At 41.1% G+C, this 23,247-nt stretch overlaps 1 protein-coding gene across 2 annotated transcripts in view; it reads right to left on the bottom strand.

The window, feature by feature from the left end:
• Positions 1-5,211: 5,211 nt before the first annotated feature.
• The window catches only part of PAH (phenylalanine hydroxylase), a 56,259-nt gene continuing 38,223 nt past the window's right edge, over positions 5,212-23,247 (bottom strand). For both annotated transcript variants that reach the window (XM_006914537.1, XM_006914538.1), the window contains exons 5-13: positions 21,234-21,301; positions 18,193-18,389; positions 15,930-16,065; positions 14,795-14,864; positions 13,667-13,723; positions 11,710-11,805; positions 11,030-11,163; positions 7,624-7,739; positions 5,212-5,255 (exon numbers count right to left, since the gene is read on the bottom strand). In XM_006914537.1, the coding sequence (XP_006914599.1) occupies positions 5,212-5,255; positions 7,624-7,739; positions 11,030-11,163; positions 11,710-11,805; positions 13,667-13,723; positions 14,795-14,864; positions 15,930-16,065; positions 18,193-18,389; positions 21,234-21,301 (918 nt within the window). The remainder of the gene's footprint in view (positions 5,256-7,623; positions 7,740-11,029; positions 11,164-11,709; positions 11,806-13,666; positions 13,724-14,794; positions 14,865-15,929; positions 16,066-18,192; positions 18,390-21,233; positions 21,302-23,247) is intronic.

Below are 23,247 nucleotides of genomic sequence, written 5' to 3'. Positions count from 1 at the left end.
GACAAAATATTAATAACCAGTTCTTATGGGAGCCCGTTTGTGTTTTACATCAGAATAAGAAACTCTTTAATGGTCAGATGCAACTGAAAGTGACTGAGAAAGTTTCTATACACACAAGATGTTATTTGATCTTTTTGACAATCTTATCAGTTAGGCCTGCCTCCTCCTCATTTTACAGACAGGAAATTGAGACTCAGGGAGATTAAGTCTCTCCAAGTAGGTTCAGCTCAATAGAAAACTGGCATTTGGATCAGATTGCCAGAGCAGTACTACTAAAGATGCTACATCTTCCAGTCTCAAATAGTATCACGTGGGAATGCACCACTAACAAAAATAGAACACCTGGCTTTGATCCGTGTAAAGCACAAAACACCGGACTTATCATCAAGGGAATAGACGTCACCTGTCCATTCTGTCTTTCCTTTGCTCGGTCAAAATTCATTCAGAGTTTTCAGTGAGCGAGGCAATCGTCAGAGTCACATTTCTTCGTCTTTTTATTAACTTCTTCTAAATTCTATCCCCCTCCTGACTTTTGCTCCATAAAAGCATAGGCTTTGGGACTTCACCACCTCCCTTCCTGCAGGTAGTACTCTCTCGGGGAGTGGGTGCTGTCCGCGGTTCTGAGAAACTCCTCTCCAAGATGCGGAGAGACTGTCCACTTTCCCTCCGCTCCAGCCTCAGCCACGTTCTCTTAGGAGACACATCGTGGTCATAAAACCGCTATTTTGTAATCCTGTATTGCCCTCTGCGCTGGGAAACAAGTTTTTTCCCCAAGAGAAACTCTGCAGGGAGCCCCTTGTTTCCCTGGCATTCCTAAGAATATCTGGGAATGGAAAGTTTGGGAAAGTTCTGCTTCCTCCTTTCTTATTCCGAAATTAAATTTTGTTCTTGTTGCTGTTAGGCCAAGGAAATGGAGCTTATCGGGTTCTTCAGCTTCAGGATTGGCAGTGGCAAGGAGTATTTGGAAGCTGGAGGGGCTCAAAAGCCTTTCTAGACCAACAGTTACGGTTTGCAAGTAATGCTATTCTTCTTCCAGGCTGATTCTCTACTTCTGGGTGGCACTAGTGGCTGGAGGCTCTCTATGGAACAACTTTAAACTGTTTTCTTTTCCAAACAGGGTAACTGGAGGTTTAGGGTAAGGGCCAGACACTTTGTGCCATCACTGGCAGAATTTTCAACTCATCTTGTAGCCTCTTGGTGGTCAAAAAAAGTGTGTGGGAGAGGAGGGGATGGAGAAGGGGGAGGGAAGAGAGAGAGAGACAGAGAGAGAGAGAGAGAGAGAGAGAGAGAGAGAGAGAGAGAGAGAGAGAATGAATGAGTGACTTCTTAACAAAACTCAAGAGCCACACTTTTGAAAAGAGACAAAAAGGAGAAACTCAAAGAAACAAAGGGAGGTGCATTCTTGATCCTTTCTTTCTAAATCTAAACACCACTCTCTCCTGACCACTCACAATAATAGTGGAAATCAACCCTTTGTAAGGTGATTGCAGAAAAAGACAGAATGCAGCTGGTGTTTCCTTTAAACCTTTAGAAATCAAGAGACCTCAGAAAGGGCAAAGCTTATTTCTTCTCTAATAGACATTCCTTAATTTACTTCTAGGGAGAATTAACCGTAGGCATCCAAAGCATGCACAGATTATAACAACCCCAAAGAAATATATTGATCCACTTACTTTCTTTGGGCATCACCTACCACATAAGAATGATATGAGGAAAATTAAGGACTGCGGTTTAAGCTAATTGCCATTTTTCTTTTATCCATTTAAGCACACCCTCCTTCCCCAAAAAGCAGGTGGCAAGTGTTAACGTTTCCTGCAGTAACATTTTCTTCTTAAAGGCTTCAGTCCATCTCTCAGGCACAGCTGGTTGTCTTTTTTTTCACGACTGTTATGCTATTTAGAGATTGTTGTCATAAAAGAAACAATGTGCAAGAAATATACAAAACAAGCATTGTTAAAGAGTAATCCTGAACAATTATGAATAATGTTATAGAAGAGAGTTGTATATATGCTGGAGGGCTGAAATTAATCTTCTCTGAAATTGCTTATTACTCTGAGCTTATTCTCTAAAAGAATTGTGCTTACTATAGATGAAAAGGTAAACTGTGCCTTGAAGCTAACGGAGTTGAAAATCAGGTTATAAATGAGGAGAAATTTCAAAGCACAGAAATACTAGAGCCCTCTTTAGCACATATTACATCTACTACGGCTTAGAGTTTTTGAAACTACACAGAAAAGCTATTAAGAGACAGTGATTGTGTGTGTGAGGTGCACACTCCATCTGGAAGAGAAAGCTCTAATCATGTTTTTTCTCTTTCCTTTACAAAGTTTATTTTTATAGGCTTTTTTATTTTGTCTCCTCTGTGACTTTTTCGCAACCGTTATGCAAGTCACTCATTACTTTACGACCATTTCATCCCCACTGTGGATAACTGAGAAGTTTCATTGATGTAATTTTTTCTCTTTATTAATTAACAAACATTTATAAAGCACTCCCCTATGTCAGTTATTACTGAAGCAGTATAAATACAAATTACCTAGCCATAATCCAGTCCAAACTGAGTACAGGGCATAATATCTTTCTTTTAAAAATCATAACTTAGACTAAGACACAAAATTTCCAGTAGCTTTTAAAAGGGAAAATTACAAATTTATTTGTTTCTCAACTTGTTCTTGCAAAATACTTTATTTGTGAGAGATGATCTTTACTATACTCCCTGTAATTCAATTCATAGGAAAATTTTTAAAAGATTATTGAGCTCCTGCTGTGTGCTACATGCTAAGGCTTTCAGAAGTGAAAAAGATAGTCAAGGTTCTTGTTTTTATGAAGTTGACCTATTAGTGGTAGATTCTTTGAAACACAACTAAATTATATAACTTAGAAACCTAGGATTAAAAGTTAGATTCCTCCTTTCAGAAACTTATCGAGCACTAATACTACACACCTTTAATGTTCTTATATATATTTCTTTAGTTTAGACACAACGGGATTTAGCTGTCAGAAAAATATTACTATTATTTTTTTTTAAACTCTTCATTTACTAGATACTAAACAGATGATAATAGTAACATATAGAAATGTGTTGAATTCCATTGCTCTAGGCTGGGCTTTTATATCCAGATAAAAAGAGCTGAGTACTGAATATCACATTACTAAAACTTCAAAGATTATCTTCCATTCAGTATGTAATGTCTTTCTGCCAAAATCACAACTCAAACCTAAACTTTGACTTCAAACACACTGAATTATCTTCAATAGGACTAAAGATCACTATAAAAGAAAATATTCAGTCTAAAATCCTATATAAATTTCAGTTCCAAAGTCAGAAAAATTTCTAATTTACATTTAATGCAGAGTAAAGAAATATTTATCAAAATAGTCCCTTTGCAAAGTGTTTGGGCTCTAGTGAAGCACTAGAGAAAAAGTCCACTTCTGTTTTTAGAATCAGTGCTTGTCAATGGGTTCTACAAAGGCATGAGGAAAAAGATACATGAAAATCCCAATTTCAAAACAATGAAACCTCAGACACATTCAGATTAAATTGTTCTTTCCACCTAGATGGCATGCTTACATGAGTATTATTGTACGCTATTAGTGATTAGGGACAGCTGCACATGTAATATTTGAATTGTATTTCAAAGCTGGAAGGACCTTGATTCGTCTAGTTTAACTTCCTCATTGTTCAAGTAAAACTGAGGTCCAAAGAGGGGAAGTGACTTATGCAAAGTGACATAATTGGCAAGTGGCAGAATTAACCAACAGTCAGGTTTTCTCAGACATAATTGGCAAGTGGCAGAATTAACCAACAGTCAGGTTTTCTCAAACTTAATGTACTCAGTAGATTTGGTGGGTATAAAAAAAATCACCTGCTATACTTAAAAATGCAGGTCTCTGTGTCCTATTCCCAGATATTCTTATTGGGTAGAGCTGGGATGGTGCCTGGGATTGACTGCTGATGATGACACAGTTGGTATGAGAATCATACTTGAAGAAATACTATGAAAAAATCCTTTAAGATTTAATTATTTCCAAAATAAAATGTTCAAGTGGTGTGAGAATTATTTCAAAGCATAACCTTTAAGACATTATTATTTCCCCCACTCTTTCTCACATATTCATGTGTTCATGTAAAATGCACAACCACCAAAAGTCAAAGTCTGTTGGCCATCCAAACATGACTTAGATTATCACAATGAGCCTCTCCAATGGGTTGGAAATCTGAGACTTTGATCATTCTCCCATGTCACAAGATTATCCAACTAATATATTTCTAATAGAACCAATGAAAGAAGTATTTCATTCCAAGAAATATTTGAAAGTGAGTGCAAAATTTTGTAATCACTAAAGTTTTCTTTAACATAATTAAAATTCTCACTTTTGTTGAGGGTTTGCTATTTAATAATGGACTCTTTTATTCATTCAATGAATATTTACTGAATATCTCCCAGCCAGGCCATTAGTTAACATCTGTTGCATCTTAAGAAACTTCAAAATGTTTCCCAAAACAAATTTGACAATTAAGTGGAAAATGATACTACAAGTTGTGGGAATCAGGTGGGGAGTTCTATTGTCTTCCACAGCAGTATTTATGATTGCAATAAAACACAGACAAATGTGTTTCATATTATGCTATGAACTTTAATGTTTACAAATATTTAATAGGCTCCCAAATTAAAGAAAATCTATACAGGCAACATAACAAAGCTATTGCTTTATGGCTTTGTTATAAGCTTTGAACTTAGAATCATAGTTCACTGAGACAGAAAATGACCTTTGAAGGCTAAGATTTATATTAAATTGAAAAATTTAATTCTAATCACAGGCTTGTTCTACATTGAGTGATATATACTCCCTTAGCAATTCTCTATGGCAAATAACAAAAGCATAGATGAAACTTGAAGGAAGCAGGTCACAAATTTTAATTAACTTTGATAAAATGTGACAGATTATTAATTTTACCCCCATTGAGAGTATGTACTAATTATCTCCGAATCAAAGATAATCCAAAAAGATCCATCATTATGCTTTTGGGTATGTATTTATATGCTGTCATTTCAGAATATTGAAATTTATTTGTTGTTCAAAAAATAATTTAAGTTTGTGCCTTCAAATTAAAGTTTGATTTTCAGATTTTTTTCAGATAAAATAAAAGAAGTAGTTGGATTTCCATCAACAGATTCTCAGTTGACAGACCCAGTTCTGTCCATGACTTCAGTTTATTTTCTGGAGAGCATTGCAAAGGATTCCAATTTCACCTACAAAGAAAAATAGATGAGTCACTCATATCATGAACAAACACCCTTCAAGTATCCACAATGTAAAAAGTACTAAGGGATCAGTGGGATGCATGTATATGCTAGGTACCACTCCAACCTTCAAGGAGTTTATGGCTTAGTTATGGTGATAGAATTCAGATAGCTATGGCATAGGTGTTTGCAAGTTCTAGAAGGTGCTAGTGCTATTAATGTAATTAGCTTCCTCTTTCCAGAGGCTGTTTCTCAAGGAAAAGTTTTCTCCCCCAGAGAAATCACTAGTTTCTCTTTTACATGATCATCCACAGATGCTTGCTAAGAGCTAAGCCGTTGGACCTAAAAGTTGGTTCATACGAACCTCCCGTGTCAGAATCACCTGGGACCTTATTACAAACTTCCAAGCCTTATCAAAAATTTAGTCTGGGGCTATGACTCAGGACCATTAATTTTATCTAGCTCTCCAGGTGATTCTGATGCACACCAGGTGTGAGAAGGCATAGTCTAAGAAGATAACGCAGCCTAGATGGTTAGATCACTGGACCAAGGTAAAAGAAACAAGTATAGAGAGGTGATGGGGCCTTACGTAAGGTTATATAACTCTAACGACCCTTCAGTTTTTAGATGTTATTCTGTGATGTTAAAGATTCCCTTATAAACAACTGCCTATGGGGTTATTTTTGCCTTTTCAGGGGAAATAATAAAGAGAGAAAAAAGCTATGACCTGACCCATCTATCTTACGTTCCTACCTCTGGAGCATTTATCTGGCCTCTTTGGTGAACAGAGCTATTCCCGCCAAATGTTCAGTATGGAGTCGATAGGGGTGTATCAGTCTTGGGCTTTTTTAAAAATAGCTGATTGCTGGTGGTCATACCTAATAGGGAATGACTACAATGGCCAGGACTAGGTCTACATATTAGAAGTGGCCTCAGGCAATGTCAGAAAGGTAGTAGAGGGATCCTTGAAGCTCGCCTGCCCCTCTGGCTTTTGTTAGCATCACATAACTTAGGAACGCCCCTCTTGGCCTAGAATTCCTCCCTGTAAGTTCAATCCTTTGGTGGTTTTGTCCATTTATTCAATAGCTCTCGAGTGTGTGTTACATGCCATTGAGTCAGCTCGGACTCCTGGTGACTCTATGAATGAGTGATGCCCGCATGCCCTGTCTTCAATAGCCCTGGTCAGTTCCTGTAGACTCATGTCTAGAGCTTGGTTCAGTCATCAATTCAAATGAAGACCGTGGCCAAGAAATCAAGAGAAGGCTGAGACTCGAAAGGGCAGCAATGGAAGAATTAGGAAGGATCACTAAGAGCAAAGATGTGTCAAGGCTAAGATCACCCATACCCTTGTATTCTCAATTATTATAAGTGGATACAAAAGCTGGACAGTGAAGATGGCTTATAGGAAATAAATTTTAATCATTTGAAATATGGTGTTAAGGAGATCTCTACAGATACCCTGGACTTCCAGAAAGAGAAACAAGTGAGCCCTAGAGCAAATTAAGCTCATAAGTACCTCACAAAATTTTTAGGAATAAGGCTAAATGCTGGAGATTTTACAGTGAACATGACATGGCCCTATGCTCAGGTCTAGTTGGGGAAGTAGACAAATAAACAAAAAAAATTATAAAAATAACAATAATTAATACTCTAAAAGGGGGCTCTGTAGGAATTTCAAGACAGGATGGACACCCAAACCAGTGTGCTTTCCTACAACAAGAGATATCTATGAAGGAATTATAAGATGAAGTGGAGTTGAGGATCTTGAAATGGGAATGGTAAGAAGACTATCTTAAATAAGAACTGTATGGGCAAAAGCCAGGGGCTGAAAAAGAGCATGGGAACGAACAGTGGTCAGTTGCTAGAGGGGAATTTGAAGAGCTAGAGAGAGAACTGGGTGATGAACAAAATAACACTGTGATTTTTTTTAAAGAGCAACTGTTATAATAGCCTCATTGTCCAGGAAGAGTGGAAGGCCAATAAATGAGCTACTAGATGGCTAATAAAGTAGATAGGACTTTCCTTTTAGGGGCTGAGATTCCAAGCAGAACAATATCCAGCAGACACTTATAGGAAAAGGGGTGAGAGGCAAAGGAGAAAGAGGAACATGACAAGCCAAGATGGGAAGATGGTATGCTGGTAGGAAGTGGGGTGGGATCTAGAAAGGTCAAAGAAGAAAAAATACTCAAAGCAATGCTGAACATTTTGTCAAGTTTTTCTCCCTCAGTAAACCAGTGACTTACCTGGAGATGATTTTCTCCTTAGTTCAACATTTCAATATTTAATAAATTTCTTCCTGTTCCTATCATGAATGTAAGAAAACGCAACCCTCTGTTTCTGGGAAAGACAGTGGCCTCAAAGGGGACAAGTGACTTACCATTGATGGAGTCAGCCAAAATCTTAAGTTGCTGGGTACTGTCCAAGACCTCAATCCTTTGGGTGTACGGTTCATAATGAACTGAGAAGGGCCGCGGGATTGTAGTCGCAAAGTTCCTGAAACCAAAACCATAGATCTAAATGAAGGGCATTGCTTAGGGAAAAATAATTCTAAAAGATTTTTCAGTGTCATTTCACTTGGCTATTAGTAGCACTGAAATCTCACGAGAATAGGAGATTTAGAAGCCAGGCTGAGAAGTAAAGTTTTAGTGAGGTCCTGCTAGGAATTCTTTACATGCTGGATGTGTGTCTATGCGAATATACAAACACCTATGCACATATATATATCTGGCCACTTACCTCCAAAAAGAAAAAGGAAGCTGACAATAAAAGCATAGAATACAATAAAGCCAAAATTCTCATCATTAAATAAAATAAAAAGAATAAATTCCAACCAAAGAATGCTAGAAAAAAAATAATATCTGAGATGCTTGACAGTCAGAGCAAGGAGGGAACCACAGCTCTCAAGAGTTGAAGAAAACTACATTATTAATGAAATTTAGCATGGATCAAGTGCCTCCTGTGTTCCAAAAACTATGTTAAGTTATTATGGTTCTGTATAATTATCACTGCTATTTTAATCTTCATAAAAACCTTAGGAGGGCAGTACTATTTTTATCTCCATTTTATAAATCATGAGACAGGTAGCTAAGTGACTACTCAAGGCCATACTGGCAATATATTGTGAAGCCAGGATGGGATCCAGATAGTCAACTCTGGCCTGTGATCTTCACTTCTTTGCCTTCCCGATGATGCATTTCTGCTGGGTCTGAGAAGAATGCACCATGAGGGCCTCACGAGAGACATCAAGCAATAGAATTAGCAAGATATCCCAAAATGGCCTATAAAATGCAAAGATGTCACAAATGATATGTCTAAGTTGGCTTCTGGTGACAGAAGAAGCTGCCATACTGAGAAGACGACTATAAAGGAGGCTTAGTAGGGCTCTCCAAGTTTGGCAAGAGCGCTGGAACCATAAGGGCTGGATACACAAGTTCCAGAGTTGAACTGCCTGAGCTCACTTCCTGCCTCTGCCAATGACAGTCCTTGTGGCCATGGGCAATGGGCCTCTCTGCATCTCGATTGCCTTATTCTTCTGCAAAATTGAAACAAGAGCAAGATGACGTCAAAGGGTTGTAGCAAGAGCAGTTATAGTATCGAGTAAATGCCATATGCGTCTTAGCTGTCATCCTTTATTAGTGACTAGGGACTCATAAAAATAAATGGCCCTCTTCATCTCTTCTTTGAAAAGAGCTTTCTCAGCCCAGCTGGTAACGTGAACCATGTCACGCATATCTGATTTTGTCTGCTCTTCACCTCTTTCCTCTTATTCCCACAGTGCACCTCAGTTTTGCTTTGGGCAATCTATCTCTATGTCATTAGATGTCCCTCAGTTAAGCAGTTGGTCTCAGGGTCTCCTCAAGCCAAGGAATGGGCACATGACCAAATTCAGTTTTGTCTCTGCCTAGAACTTGAATCTTCAAATTGAAAATGGCTGGCTTTGGTTTCTCCTTAGCTGGAAGGCTCTGAGGGAATCCCAGAGAGGCCCAGGTCCCTTCCTTTTTTGGGGCTTTATTCTTTAGAATTCTCTTTGGCTCTTTGAGTCGACTCTCAGTAGAGTGGAGCTTTCTTGGGTATCTCCTCTGGACACTGGTAGAGCAGGTGTGCTTTTAAAGGCCTGAGAGACCCAAGTTCTGGCAAATTTTTCCCTGCCAGTCTGGAACTGATCACTTCTTGGATTAGGGAGTAATTTCCAGAAGGAGAAGCATGTGATCCAAGTGTTACAGGTGGTTACAAGTACCAACTCTGAGCCCCACTGCCCACGTCCAAAGCCTGGTCTAGCCACTTTCTAGCTGCACAACTCTGTGAGTTAGTTACCCATCCTCATGCTTCTGCACCCCAATTTGCAAACTTCGTAATGCACTAACCCACCAAAATCCATAACCTTAAAGGGGTCACAGGAATGGCAGAATAGAGCCTTTAGGGGTTAGTGTAAGGCTAGGCTCCCAGTAAAGGATAGAGGCTTAAGAGAAAACTAGAAAAGAATGACAGGGAGAACTTCAGAGCCCTGCGGGAAGAGGGGGAAAGGGAGTCATTTTAAGCTCAATCAAGTAGACTTGTGGCCAGCATTTTACCTTTTATTACCTGAGCCCAATGCATTGAAAGCTGAGATACTCAGCTCTACAGGCTCCCAGGGACCCATATACCTCCCATCTACCATCCATCACTGATAAGATATTGAAAAAAAAAAAAAAGACGTGGTAACAAATGGCGAGTATCAGGATAGCCATGTCCAAATAGACCCTTGGCCCAGCCTGTCTTCTGTTGGGACAAGAGTTGCTCAAGCAGGTTCATGGCAGGGCCACTAGCTCAGGGGCCTGAGAATCTCAGTGTCCTGGCTCTGCTCTGTCGGTCTCTTACTAACGTGCCCCTGAGACTGGTGCATTTGCAACACTTATCCATGCCAGGAAATGTGCTGTTTTCATGAACTATTGCATTTATTCTTCATAGCGACCTTGTGAGGTAAGTACTTTTAATATTTACAATTTACAGACAGCAAATCAAAGCTTAGCGAGGTGAAGGAGCTTGCTGAGTGCCTACTATGTGTCCGGTGCTGTTCTAGGGGGCTGGAGGAAGAACAGGAAACAGAAATGACAAAAATCCCTACCCCCATGGAGCTTCAATCATATAATATATTAAACGTTAATAAGTGCTAAGGAGAAAAATAAATCACAGAAGAGCCAGTCTGGAACTGATCACTTCTTGGATTAGGGAGTCATTTCCAGAAGGAGAAGCATGTGATCCAAGTGTTATAGGTGGTTACAAGTATCAACTCTGAGCCCCACTGAAAATAAATCACAGAAGAAGGTAAGGAGTGCTGGGGTGGGGCTGAGTAGTAATTTCAAATAAGTCGGTTTGAGAAAGACACAAAGAAGGTTAAATATGGGTGAAGATTTGCAGGAAGTCAGGGAGCGAGTTATGCAGATGTCTGGGAGGATAAAGTGAGCAAGAGACTTCCCTAGGTTAGAAGACTTTGAGGATTAATTTGGTGGAGGGACCTCTGTGGCCACTCTGTGCACAGGGTGGCTGCACTGAGCAAGGATCAGGTGGTAAGAGCTGTTTGCAGGGTTGAGCACATCCAGACAATAAGCTGGGAAACGGAGCCCCACTAAGAGACCCCTCCCCACAGAGGGTGAAATGGGATGAAGGGGAGGAGGTACTGTCTGCTGTACATTGTTGCTGTGGGTATCGGAGTCCAACCCCAGGCCAACCACCCACAGATCAGTGGCACCAGACCAAGTCAGGAGGCCCCAAGAGCTGCTGACCCATCTTAGTCACCACCTTACCTCACTTTCTCCTTGGCATCACTAAAACTCTCAGCCACGTAATACAGGGGCTGGAACTCCGTGACTGTGTACTCCTGGATGGCGGTCTTCTCCAGCTCCAGGGGGAGGAGCTTCGGCTTGCCTGACAGGCAGTACTGTAGGCCCCAGTGGAAAGTTTTCACAGTTAGAACAGGGCCAGTGATCCCTGCTGCATCCCATAGGTCATTTGTGGATCTTCTCCCTTCTCACCCTGATTCCTCCTACGCCAGAGCCCAAACGCAGTAAACTAAATTATTTTGCTTGTACTAGATCCTACCCTTCATAGCCCATTGAAAACCTACAGGTAAGATAGAAAGAAGTAATTCACTCCAACCATTTTCAAGTAAGGTGATCAGCAGACGATGTGGAAGCCAATCACATTTCCTGGCATGTGTTTGCAAACATCTGTATGCACAGTTCAGCCTCAGAGTGAGGAGGTCCCTCTGTCCTGGATACCTGGGTACTTATAGTTCAATTCCTACCTCTAACATCCACAGCTATGATTAAATCATAGCCGCTAAGGTACCAATCACTTGAGGTTAAGCCTCTAGGTTGAATTTTAAAATAGACATAAATGGGGGTTTCAACAGCACCAAGAGAAAAAGAATGATTGGCTATACCTATTACTTTCAAAGCCATCCTTGGTTCCTGTTGAGTCATACCTGTAATTCACCAAAGGACGACAGAAGCCCAGCACCATACGCCTTTATGGAGTCACCTTGTTTGCAGAGCCCAAACTCCACAGTAAACCAGTAAATCTGGAATAGAGAGTCAAGTTGAAAGCACACTCCAAGGAAGAGGAAGGCAGCAGATGCCCCAGGGCCAAAGACAGGACTGCTCAGGTGGGAGTGTGTGCAGGGCTGTTCCCTGAATCAGTGTGACCTGGGATCACTCCTCTGTGTCCTGTGCATCTCCCTAATCGGTCACCTATTGTATGAAGAGTCGGCTGAACGCAAGACATGATAGGAAGCAGTGGCGGGGGAGGGTATTGAGGAAGCCCCAAAAGCATACCTCCAACAAGTTCCCCTCTCTATGACATGAATTCCTCCACCTCTTTTTGCTTTCTTGTCTATGGCATCAACTAGAGTGAGATGTTTTCTTTAAATTGGTCAGAATCACTAGGCAATCCCATCAGGCTCAGCAGTGGGAAGTAAGGGATTGAATGGTGATAGAATCAATGAGGGTCATCCCATCATCTGTGCTAAACTTGAGGTGTTTCTGAATTACCCTTATCAATCACTGCACTTTTCCTCCCCCCAAAAACCAAGTCCTTTTCTTTCAATAGCTCTCAGTCCAACATGTCCTAGATGCCCGGTCTAGGGAAGATGGTCCTAGAATTCTAGCATAACCCTACTGACTAGGGCCAAGAGAACCCAGGGCCCAGTTAGCTACTAGAGACAGTCATAGTCTTGGAGAATGAGGGCTGTGTTACTAGTTAAGTCTGTTTATTGTACTCAGTAATCTTAAACCTAGGAAGGCTGTCAAAGCTCAATTTATCTGACCTCCTCACATACAGGTGAGGCATCTTCAGGCCAGAGAGGTCAAGCAACATGCGTACAGTTACACAGCAAATCAAGGACAGATCAAGGACCCAAGACTGTTCTCAGCCCAGTGTATCAATAATAAGATACTTTTTTAAAAGTGATTATGTTGGTGATGAGTATTTTTATCATTGTTATAGCAGGTAAAATGATACTCTGAGTTCTGAGTTTATATTCTTCTTACAGTGAGTCTACCAAGCTCTGCAGCTTCTTTGAAAATTGCTTATTGAATCTCTACAGCATCTGGCATTTAAAAACTCATGTTGACACAAACACTTTAGGTCCTTATGATATACTGAGATGGGCAGGATAAGGAAGCAAAAGCCACTTGGCCACTGTCTTGGAAAAGCTGGTCAGTGAAAAAGGACCTTCTGGAAGTTTTTGCCCTTCTGGTAAGTTGAATTCATAAACTTCTAAACTGATACATCTTAATGACAGATGTGCATTCATCTGTGGTCCTTACTTCCATTATAAAATTCTATTTTTCGTCTCCCAGGCTGAGCACATTGTAAGAAATGTAGCTTAGAATGTGGGGAGGAACACACTCAGGTCAGTTAGAAAGGAGCCTATAGGAAGGGAACCCCCTACTGTGCAGAGTTGCTGATTCCATGCTTCAACGGATGCATGTCATTACATTCACTGGGGAGAGGGAACCATTTGGTAAGCAGAGGAAAGCCCGCCCCCATTGCTACCATGTGTCTGAGAAAGGAAAAGCTCTACTGCTGGCTCTGGTGCAAAGGCAGAGAGCATATATTCCCTCTTCAAAGCTGTGAATCCAAACTACCTCCGCGACACACACTTCATGTCCGAGAGTTCTCAAGGGCTATTATTATAGCCTGTTGACGTTTTCAAGGCACCGTGTTTAAAATCACATGTAAATATCTGCATGCAGTCGATTTCAAACTCAAGCCATTAGGGAGAAATCCAAATGTGAAATTTCACTTTGTGCAGATGTAACCAACACATTCTGGTTTTCTTCCCAAATGATTTGGCTTTCAGGGAAGGATCAAAGCTTCAAAGACCTGAGGACTAGAGTCTACAATACTCTCAGTATTCTCCAGGGATAGAGGGGACTTACCGTGGCAAGTTTCTCAATGTACTCATCTGGTGCCCCCAGAGAGGCGAGGCCAATTTCCTGTAATTGTGGAGAAACAGAATCACTGGCATGACTGGGGTCTGCCCATCTTCTACCTTTACCCTCAGTCTCCATCTCATACTTGACCACAAGAAGGTGACGGGTGGCCAGATGCCTTCAGAAGGAATCAGATAGGCCCTGATCGTTCTGTCAAGTTTTCCCTAACCACACATCATAAAATCACAGATCTCTAGGTCCCTAACAGTTTGTCCTTTGTATTCGCTTTATAAATGGGAAAACTGTAGCACAGAAAAGGGAGATGATCTGCTGAGGTCACACAGTACTCTGTGTTTAAATCTTCATCTCTTGATTCCTGTTCAGTAATTATTCTCCCATAGCCTTGGTTGTATGTATGGATAGAGAAAAGAGTCAATGATGTCCCCTAAGTGCTTTTGGTTTGAGAAACTGAGAGGATGGAATTGAAATGGGTGAGGGGGTATGGGTGAAAGAGGTTTGAGCAGGAAGATCAGGAATCCAGTTTGGGACAGAATGAATGGAAATATCTACTAGACGTCCAAGTGGAGATATTGAATAAGTGGTTGGAAATGTAAATCAGAGTTTTGAGATTAAAATCTGGGGTGGGGGTTATAAATAGGTTCATCTTCAGGATAGAGATGACATTTAACGCCATGAATAGACTATTGGAATTCATGGCACATATCATCTTAATTAAGGAAAGCATATACAGAAATGACTGCCTGACAAGGTAGAAAGTGGCATAGCCTCTAAAGAGGGGAAAGAAGCTAAGAGAACTTGGAAGACGGTAAGGTTCCTTCTACGTGGGGATCAGGGAGGCTTTCATGGGTGAAAAGGCTCTTAAACTACACTGGTCAGACAAATGACATTAGCAAATACAACAATGTTATTCAGCTGATGAGCAATTCACCAATCCCATGCTGTGGTCCCTGAAATAGGTATTTAGCCATCCCCATGAGACCACACACCCACATCAGGTGGGAGCACAGAACTGTACCATGCAGAGAACACGAGAGCCCCTCCACGGGCTTAATTCATTTGAACAATCCAGTTCTCAACCCTGTAGCTAGAAGGCTAAAGAGATTCGTTCCTCACCTGGGAAAACTGGGCAAAGCTGCGATCTGAAAACAAAGGCACATGTCCCAACAGCTCATGGCAGATGTCACTGAAAGACAGAAAGCACAGAGCTTAGAGACAAGGAGGGTACAAGACAAGCCAGACTCCGTCTTTCTATACAAAAAAAAAAAAAAAAATGATCGGGATGAAAGGGAGTAACTCATTTGGGCTTACGACCTCTCTCCTAAGAATAAATGACATGTATAAAACTTGGGGTCAGATGAGGCAAGGTACAAGAGAAAAGGAAGAAGGAGCAAGAAAAGTAAAGGACATGGCAGGGCACATCAGACAGAGGGTTCTTAGGTATATGCCCAGTAGGTGCAGAACAGAAGAGCCAATATTCCTATGGGCTTCTTCCTATACACCAGAGTGAGCTGTGGGTCATGAATACTTCCTATGCCAAGTTTTCATCTTGGTATTGACAAATCTGAGCAGATAAAATGTGCTCAATTATTCCCCATGGGAATTTTTTTTTAAAGATTTTTAATAGTGCTGTTCTTATTCTGGAGTGGGCAGCAGTCAATCTTGGAAGAAAACTTATATTTACTTAATACTTTGTATCAGGCCCATTAGGAACAGGTCTTTGCTGATTATAGAAATAAATGCTGTGGGCAGATGGTGGAAAGACCATCTGGGGTGTCCTAATGACTTTCTGTATAAATTGCTTAAGTTTGAGCAGACCAAAACAATAGCTAAATGCAAAAGTAAGCAGCATAGTGGCCAGCTATTCTCTACCTCCAGCCCAAACACAATCTAGGCAAAGAAAATTTAGAATCAGATAGGCCTGTTAAGAGGTATTGAGATAGCGTCCCACCACTAGTTCCTGTTCCCATATAGAGCTTGATAGTTCTGATTCCTATAATCCCTTTGGAATTTGAATTTGAAAGGGCTGAATCTTTGGCTCACAGGATGCCCAAATCTCCAATCCATATGGTCTATTTAGACAGAGAAAATCCTCTGAAGACCTGAGTTCTTCTCTTAGTATCAAACAATCAAATAGTCCAGGCAATTTGTTCTATGGATCAGTCCACAATGAACCCAAACCTCATTCCTGGAGCAGGGATAGGTGGCACTCGCTGTGGCTGGCAACTGGTGGCAGGAGGACAATACTCACGGTTCGGGTGTATACATGGGCTTGGACCCATGCCTGATGTACTGGGTGCAGTGGAAGACTCGGAAGGCCAGGCCACCCAAGAAGTCCCGAGAGGAAAGCAGGCCAGCCACAGGTCGGAGGCGGAAACCAGTGCAAGCTAGGAAGCAAAGGAGAAAGAAAACTCAGAGCCCCTCATAGCAGAGCCAGAGGGGCCTAAAGACCTTTACATAGGGAAGCAGTACACCCAGCTGTCCAGGAGCATGGGCGCTGGTGCCAAGCAGACTTGGCTTCAAATCTCTGCACCAACACATTCGAGCTGGGTGATTTGGGCCAAGTAAGTTCACTGCTCTGAGACCCCATTTTCTCATGTGCAAAATGTGAGTGAATACTTCCTGGGATTATTCTGAGACTCAAACGGCCTAATGAAGTACTTAGCACAGAGCCTAGCACTTTGGAAACATCCAATAAATTCAGCTTCCATTATTGTTTGTTAAAGTGGAACACTTATTCCCTACTCCTCCCGTTTCCAGGGTATGGAGGAAATTTTCACGCCACTTCCTGGAAAGGAGAAGTATGGAAGGGGCACTTCAAGCTTCTCTACTGTACCTCACACAGTCCACCCCATGAGGAGCAAAGTCATCTCTGCTTGGAGTCTTTGGGAAGAGAAATGAATATTTTCAATTCAACCCTTTCTTCCCTTTCTCTCTTGACCGTCTGTCCACAAAGGAGCACACTCTGGTCATGCAATGGACTATACACTGTGCCGGTGAACTGGCAAGGAGGTTCACCTCATCTAGGGTTAAAATAATAGGAAGTCTCTTGTGGCTGCACAGCTCCACACTCTCTAAGTTGTCTTTGTCAGTAATAAAGCTCTTTGGTTCCTATATCTATCCCTCAACTTATTTCAGACTTGGGAGAAGAATAATGATTACAACAATCATGATGCTAATAACACTGCGTATTACCTATCATATGTCAGACACTGTTCTAAGCATTTAATAATCACTAACTCATTCTCATAATAACCTTGTGAGGTAGATGCTCTCATTATCCCCATTTTACAGAGGGGAAGCAGAGGCACAGCGAGGTTAAAGTTCTTGTCCATGGTCACAGCTACAGACAGCCTGGCTTCAGAGGCTGTTCTCTTTGTTACTACTCTATAATTCTCCAGCTGCTAGTATTATTGTTTTATTCTTATTATTGGCCATGGCAACATGGGTAATTAGCCAAAGGTTGTCTTTAGAATCCCTTACCCCTCTTCCTATGTTTTCCAGACCTTCAGGGTAAAGTGTACTCTGCTTGAGCTCTCGTTCTCCTATTTATCTGAGAAGCAAAAACTCTCTCAGTGAAAGGGACCCAAAAGGTCATCTAGCCCATCCCCAGACTATCCCAGCTGCCACTTCTCTTCCTGCCACACAGTTTCCCAGGTCTCTTGCTCAAAAGCTGGCCCTATCATTTCCATATGGCTCCGAGGCATATAGAAACTTCTTCATTTCTATAAACCTGTCGTCTGCCTTCCCACTTTTCCTCATTCTACCTGGCACATAGTAAGTGTTTAATACGGGTTAGTTGATTGTTTTATTTTGGTTTTGCCGAATTAACACCTCTTGGCATAGAGAAAAACACTTACCTCTTCTGGAAATGATATGCAGAGGGCAGTCATCCCAATAATGTTATTCTCTTATTGAGTTATTCAGATTCCAATTCAGCCCGAACGCACTGAGCGCCCACAGCGCATGTAGCACTATGCTGGGTGCTTTCACCTGCAAGTCTTTGTCATTCTCACAATTTCCCCAGGAGAGAGGCTAAAAGGCTGACACAGACTCCATTTGACAGATGACTAAACTGAGATAGGTTCAGCCAACTAGAGAAGATCAAAGCAAGATTCATACCAGCTGGATGCACAGATTTAGAACTCAGGGCTCTCAGCAGCACTCCAGAAATAGCACATTTCTTACACAAATGCACACTGCAGACATCGCAGAACATAGCAGAGCCGCACGGAGAACCTGGACTGGGCAGCCTGGGCTTCGAGTATGAAAAAATATATACTTTTCAAGGGCATGGATAAGGCAAAATCCATGCTTAGTGCCTTTGGGGGATGGGAGTAAGAGTGAATTAAGAGTAGAGGCTAGAAAGTAGGCAGAGCACAGCAGAGAAATTGCATTTTTCCTAGGAGAATCAACCTGCGTGCATTGCCATAGACACACTCACACTGGCCTCTGGCCTTTCCTTTTATTCCTCGCCCCTGCCCCCATCACTTTTGACCTTCATGTGGGCTTACTTTGCAGAAATTGAGAAACCTCTTCCAGCTGGGGAATGTTATCTTCACGGAAACCACAGTACTTTTCCAGGAGTGGGAAAATGTGATTGTACTCGTAGCAGGCGTGGGTTTTATACAAGGACTTCAGGGTCCTAAACACCGTCCTCCATGTCTTCTTTTCTTCCTCTGTGTATTCCACTCGAGGGATGGGCTGCCCACTGGAATACAGGCACAAGATATTTGTCTCCAGCAGGCAGAGTGGAGGATAATGGAACATTAGCAAAGGGAGACGGGTCCAGAGTCTGTAAGGTGCCACCACCCAGACTCTAGTGGGTTTCATAAGTTATTAGAAAGAGGAAAATTCCACTTCTTGATGTAGGAAACATTCAACTGATTTGGTTAAGCAACAACTCAAGGTCTCACTTCACCAACTGTACCAAAGATTCCCTCTCACGCTGGGAAATCACTTGGCTTTTCTGTCTCCTATCTCTCCAAGGGTGGAAATTCACTTACCTTCAGGGGCCCAGTAGGTAAAGTAAATGTGGAAAGTAGCAAATAGAGATAATAAGAGAGTGGGGCTAAGACAAGTGAAGAATGCATCCTCTTTCTAAACAATGGCATCCAAGTTCAATTAAAGCATCCAAGTTCAATTAAAGTTTTGTATTTTGTCAACTAAAGCAATTACATCTGTGGGCTAAAGTGGATTTAATATGTGCACGATGAGTTTGAGACCCTTGTTTAGTAGTCATGTACTTGCTGGATTTGATATTTTGACCCCCGGTAAGTTATAAAGGTATTTAAATGCATGTTAGGTATAAGATCTGCCTACCTAGCTTCTTCTGCCATGACATGACAGAACTTCAAGAAGCTTATTAAAGTACATATGTTGGCCCTATCCCATAGATCCTGAATCCGTGGAAGAGGGGAGGACTCAGCAGATATCTAGATTCCAAAGAGCTGTGTTCTGAACAGTGAAAACAAATGAAAACTGAAGAAAGCCTGACTTCAAACACCAGTTGACTGTTCTTTGGGCTGCAGGCCTGTTTTCTAATAGGGTACGCAGTGTCTGGAACAAGGCAAGACTATTACCTGAGGACAGTGGATCATTATCAGGCTCCAAACCAGGGCCCTCTTGCCCTTTCAGAATTGTAGCTCATCCAAAGACATGAAAACAAAGTCACTGTTATGTTCTACCAAAAAGTGGGAAGGGATTAAGGGGGAAAAACAGATTTTTTTGCTTAAGCACTGAAAGTAAGACAAGATCAGAAGGTCCTGCAATGGCCCATGGGGATTGTAAAAAAATATATATCGGGTAAGCCCCTGCCTAAGGATGCACCATTATTTCAGGGCTAAGTTCTGATGAAGGAAAAAAATGGGCTTTGGAAATGGACAGAGGTGGGTTCAGTGCTTGGCTCTGCAATTTCATAGCTGAATGGCCTACCTTGGGCTAATTATCAACTGATCAGTACACTGTAATTATTCTATAATTATTCTGTAATTATTCTATAATTATTCTATAATTCTATAATTCATGATGCATGAGTTTGATCCCCATTTGGAACAATTATTAGGAAGGTGCTAGAGACCCGATTGTAAGGGCTGTTGGCATGGAGGGTGGCAGAAGCCAAGAAAGAGGACCAAAGCTGAGTCCTGAAAGGTGTTCCGATTTCTGGGGTCAGAGGAAGAGGCCAGAGGAGATTGAGAAGAAAGTTTACGAAGGAGGGAGAGAAACCAGCAGAAGGTAAACTATATGGAGAATAGCAGTCCCCTGGCTCTGAGTTCACAGTCACTCAGGAAAGTGGTTGAGAATGATTCTGAGTTCAAAACCAAAGCATGCTACCGACAAGTATGTGACTCTGGCAAGTTACTGAATTGTTTTAAGCTTTAACTTTTCCATCAGGAAAATGGAGAGTTATTATTAAGGCTAAATGAAATAATGTAAAGAACGCATTTAGCAAAGCCCCAGATATAGCAAGGAGATAATAAGTATGATCTATTATTATCGACTAGCTGAAGAAAGACTCTTGTCTGTACCTGATGGTGTCCACCTGAGTATGCTGGGGCAAGGATGGGAACAGGAGAGAAATACTGCCATGTTCTGTGAGGCCCACTTGCCATAAACCAAGTCCCATATGGGCCTAAGTCTGACCAAGGTCATCCCAATTCTAGGTCCTTCTGCTATGAGGAGTCATTCAGTGAAGGAACTTTTCTCATTTGGAAGTCTTTCCATTTGGAAGGTGATTTTGTATTGAGTACGCAGAGCCCTATGTCTTTCATCTCCTTTACCTCCCTTGTATTCTATCAAAGGGGTTAAAGGACTATTACATCAGTGTTCCGGTCACCTGTTCAGCTTCTTCCTGTGCACATCTTGTCTTTTCTCAGGCCCTAACCTCAGTGATGGAGCTCAGGCCCCAAACACCAAGTTTCCCATGGTCGCATCTCTGAAGTTCCTGATGGCTCAAAATAGCAAAATATATTTGGAATTTGCATTTTCCTTTGGCTAAAATAGCATAGTGGAGGAGCATAGAATCCCAGACAGAAAAAAAAAAAAAAAAGAAACTCATTCGAAAATCACCCTTTGCAGCTGGGCCACATCAGATAAAAGCAGAACAGTGAGGCCTGCCTGGCTTGCCTGCAGCCTCACATGGTTCATCATTTCGGTAAAGCAGCCAACTCCCTCTTGAATGTAAATGATTCTCTTTTTTGCCTTCTTCCATGTTTAATGTGGAGAATACCGGAGGCTGTTTTATTCAGGGCTGAGGCCTCTTATAATTACTTCAGACATCACTACATAATTATACAGCAAAACTTGGGAGAGAGCTGGGCCCCAGCAGAGTGGGTAATTTTGTTTGGTCTAGCAGCATTTTTTTTAAAAAACACATGTTGTTCAAGGGAGGGTTTAAACACACACACACACACACACACACACACACACACACACACACACATACACACACACAAGCAGGACTCTCCATGCTAGTATTTTCCAACCTTGGGTAAGGAAGAGGTAGGCTAGGAGTATGCTCTTCTCTCTTGCCTCCCAACAATTAATGCAGACTTACTGTCGGTACTTGTAGGCTATGTCAGCAAAATACTTCCGTCTTGTCCGGTACACAGGATCTTTAAAACCCTAGGAGAAAGCAGACACTCAATATCTCCAGGCTTTGGAGGGAGAGGCCTGGCAGACCTGTGCATGCTTTGAGTTGGCGCACTGAATCTTGCGGTGCATCTCTCCTTCCCCTGATTATACCCTGAAAATAAAGTCTTACTAAACTCCAGTTAAGCTCGCCCATCAATACTATGAGTGACTTAGTATTAGCAACACCTTCATTTCAGTGTGAGACTCTGTGCCATGGGATTCCAACATACAAACAGTGTAGTTTTTAAGGAAATCTCAACCACAGCATTTCTAATTTGTAAATTTTCTAAATTAAGCAAAATCGGTGGGATAGATGTCTATGATGAAGATATAGTCTTCACTAAGTTTTTGATCAATGGTATGTGTCTAGCACTACCTCCTAACTTCTGAAGACAAATAATATGTAGTCACTTCCACTGCCATTTTTAAAAATACCATTTATTGAGTGCCTGCTATGTGCCAGTCTGTGTGTGCTAGGAAATTATTTTGTTTATAACTCTCACAACAAACCTGTAAGGTAGACCAGTATGTTTATCTCCTTCTTTCCAGAATAAACAGTGGCTCAGAGAAACAGAGTCAAGAGAACTCAGGCCAGGATTTGAATCACCCAGACTCATGCTCTTTTCTCTACCCATCAGCAATTGTTAACCTTTACAGCTTGGCAAGGGCTCAACTAACTGAGAAATCTGTTTCAGTACATAAAGAGGATAATAATTTTTTCTCCTCTGAGGTGGACTTGCAGGCAGCCTTGCCCTAATAATTCATAAGCAGCACATTTCTGAGTGAAAGAGACAGAACAGTATGGGATTGACATAAAAACATACACATAGACCAACAGAACAGAATCAAGAGCCCAGAAACAAACTAATGCATGTACAGTCAACTAATATTTAACAAGGAAGTCAAAAATTTTCAATGGAGAAAAGATAGTCTCTTCAATACACGGTATTGGAATACACCATTATTCACAATATCCAAGACATGGGAACAACCTAAGGGTTCACAGATGAATGAATAGATAAAGAAAACATGATGTGTATATATGTGTGTGTGTAATGGAATATTATTCAGCCGTGGAAAAGAAGGGAAAAAACCTTCTGACGATATGGATGGACCTCGATGGCATTATGCTAAGTGAAATAAGTCGGATAGTCAGATAGTGAAAACAAAATTTGTATAATCTCACTTACATGTGGGATCTAAAAAAAAAGCCAAATTCTTAGAAACAGAGTAGAATTGTGATTGCAGGAGCCTGGTTGGTGGGAGTATCAAGGAGAGGTCGGTCAAAGGGTATAAACGACCAGTTAATTACAAGGAGAATAAGTTCTGGGATCTAATGTACATCATGGTGAGTATAGTTAACAAAACTATATTACATACTTGAAAGTTGCTGGGAGAGTGGACCTTAAATGTTCTCAGCACACACACACACACACACACACACACACACACACAGGTAATTATGTGAGATGATGGATGTGTTAACTAACATTATTATGATAATCATTTTGCAATATATATGTGTATCAAATCATCACATTGTACACCTTAAATTTACACACTGTTATTTTTCAATTGCATATCCAATTAAGCTCGTATTTTATATATCAAAAAAGACATTTTTCAAAAAAATTATTGTAATCTGAATTTTAAAGAGCCTGATGTCATCACTGTAAAATTTTGTTTTGTTCCCTTCAAGCATTTCCAAATTAGCTGTGCCATCTAACACTTCAGCAATTTCTCTGTCCCAGCATCCTTCTAAACTAAAGCATTAATGAATCAAAAATAAAGACATCATGGAGCATAATATTTAAAAAGATTTTTTTAAAGGATAAATATTCCTTGGTTTTCAGATACTGTTTTTTGTTTTGGTTGGCTGTATGTTGTTGTTATTTGTTTGTTTGTTTCTTTTCCTAAATCAGGGCCTTCAGTAATTC

Source organism: Pteropus alecto, unplaced genomic scaffold (assembly GCF_000325575.1).
Source record: "Pteropus alecto unplaced genomic scaffold, ASM32557v1 scaffold94, whole genome shotgun sequence".
Taxonomy (NCBI): Eukaryota; Metazoa; Chordata; class Mammalia; order Chiroptera; family Pteropodidae; genus Pteropus; species Pteropus alecto.
Note: the sequence above shows the minus strand (reverse complement) of the source record. Positions and strands in the feature narration are given on the sequence as shown.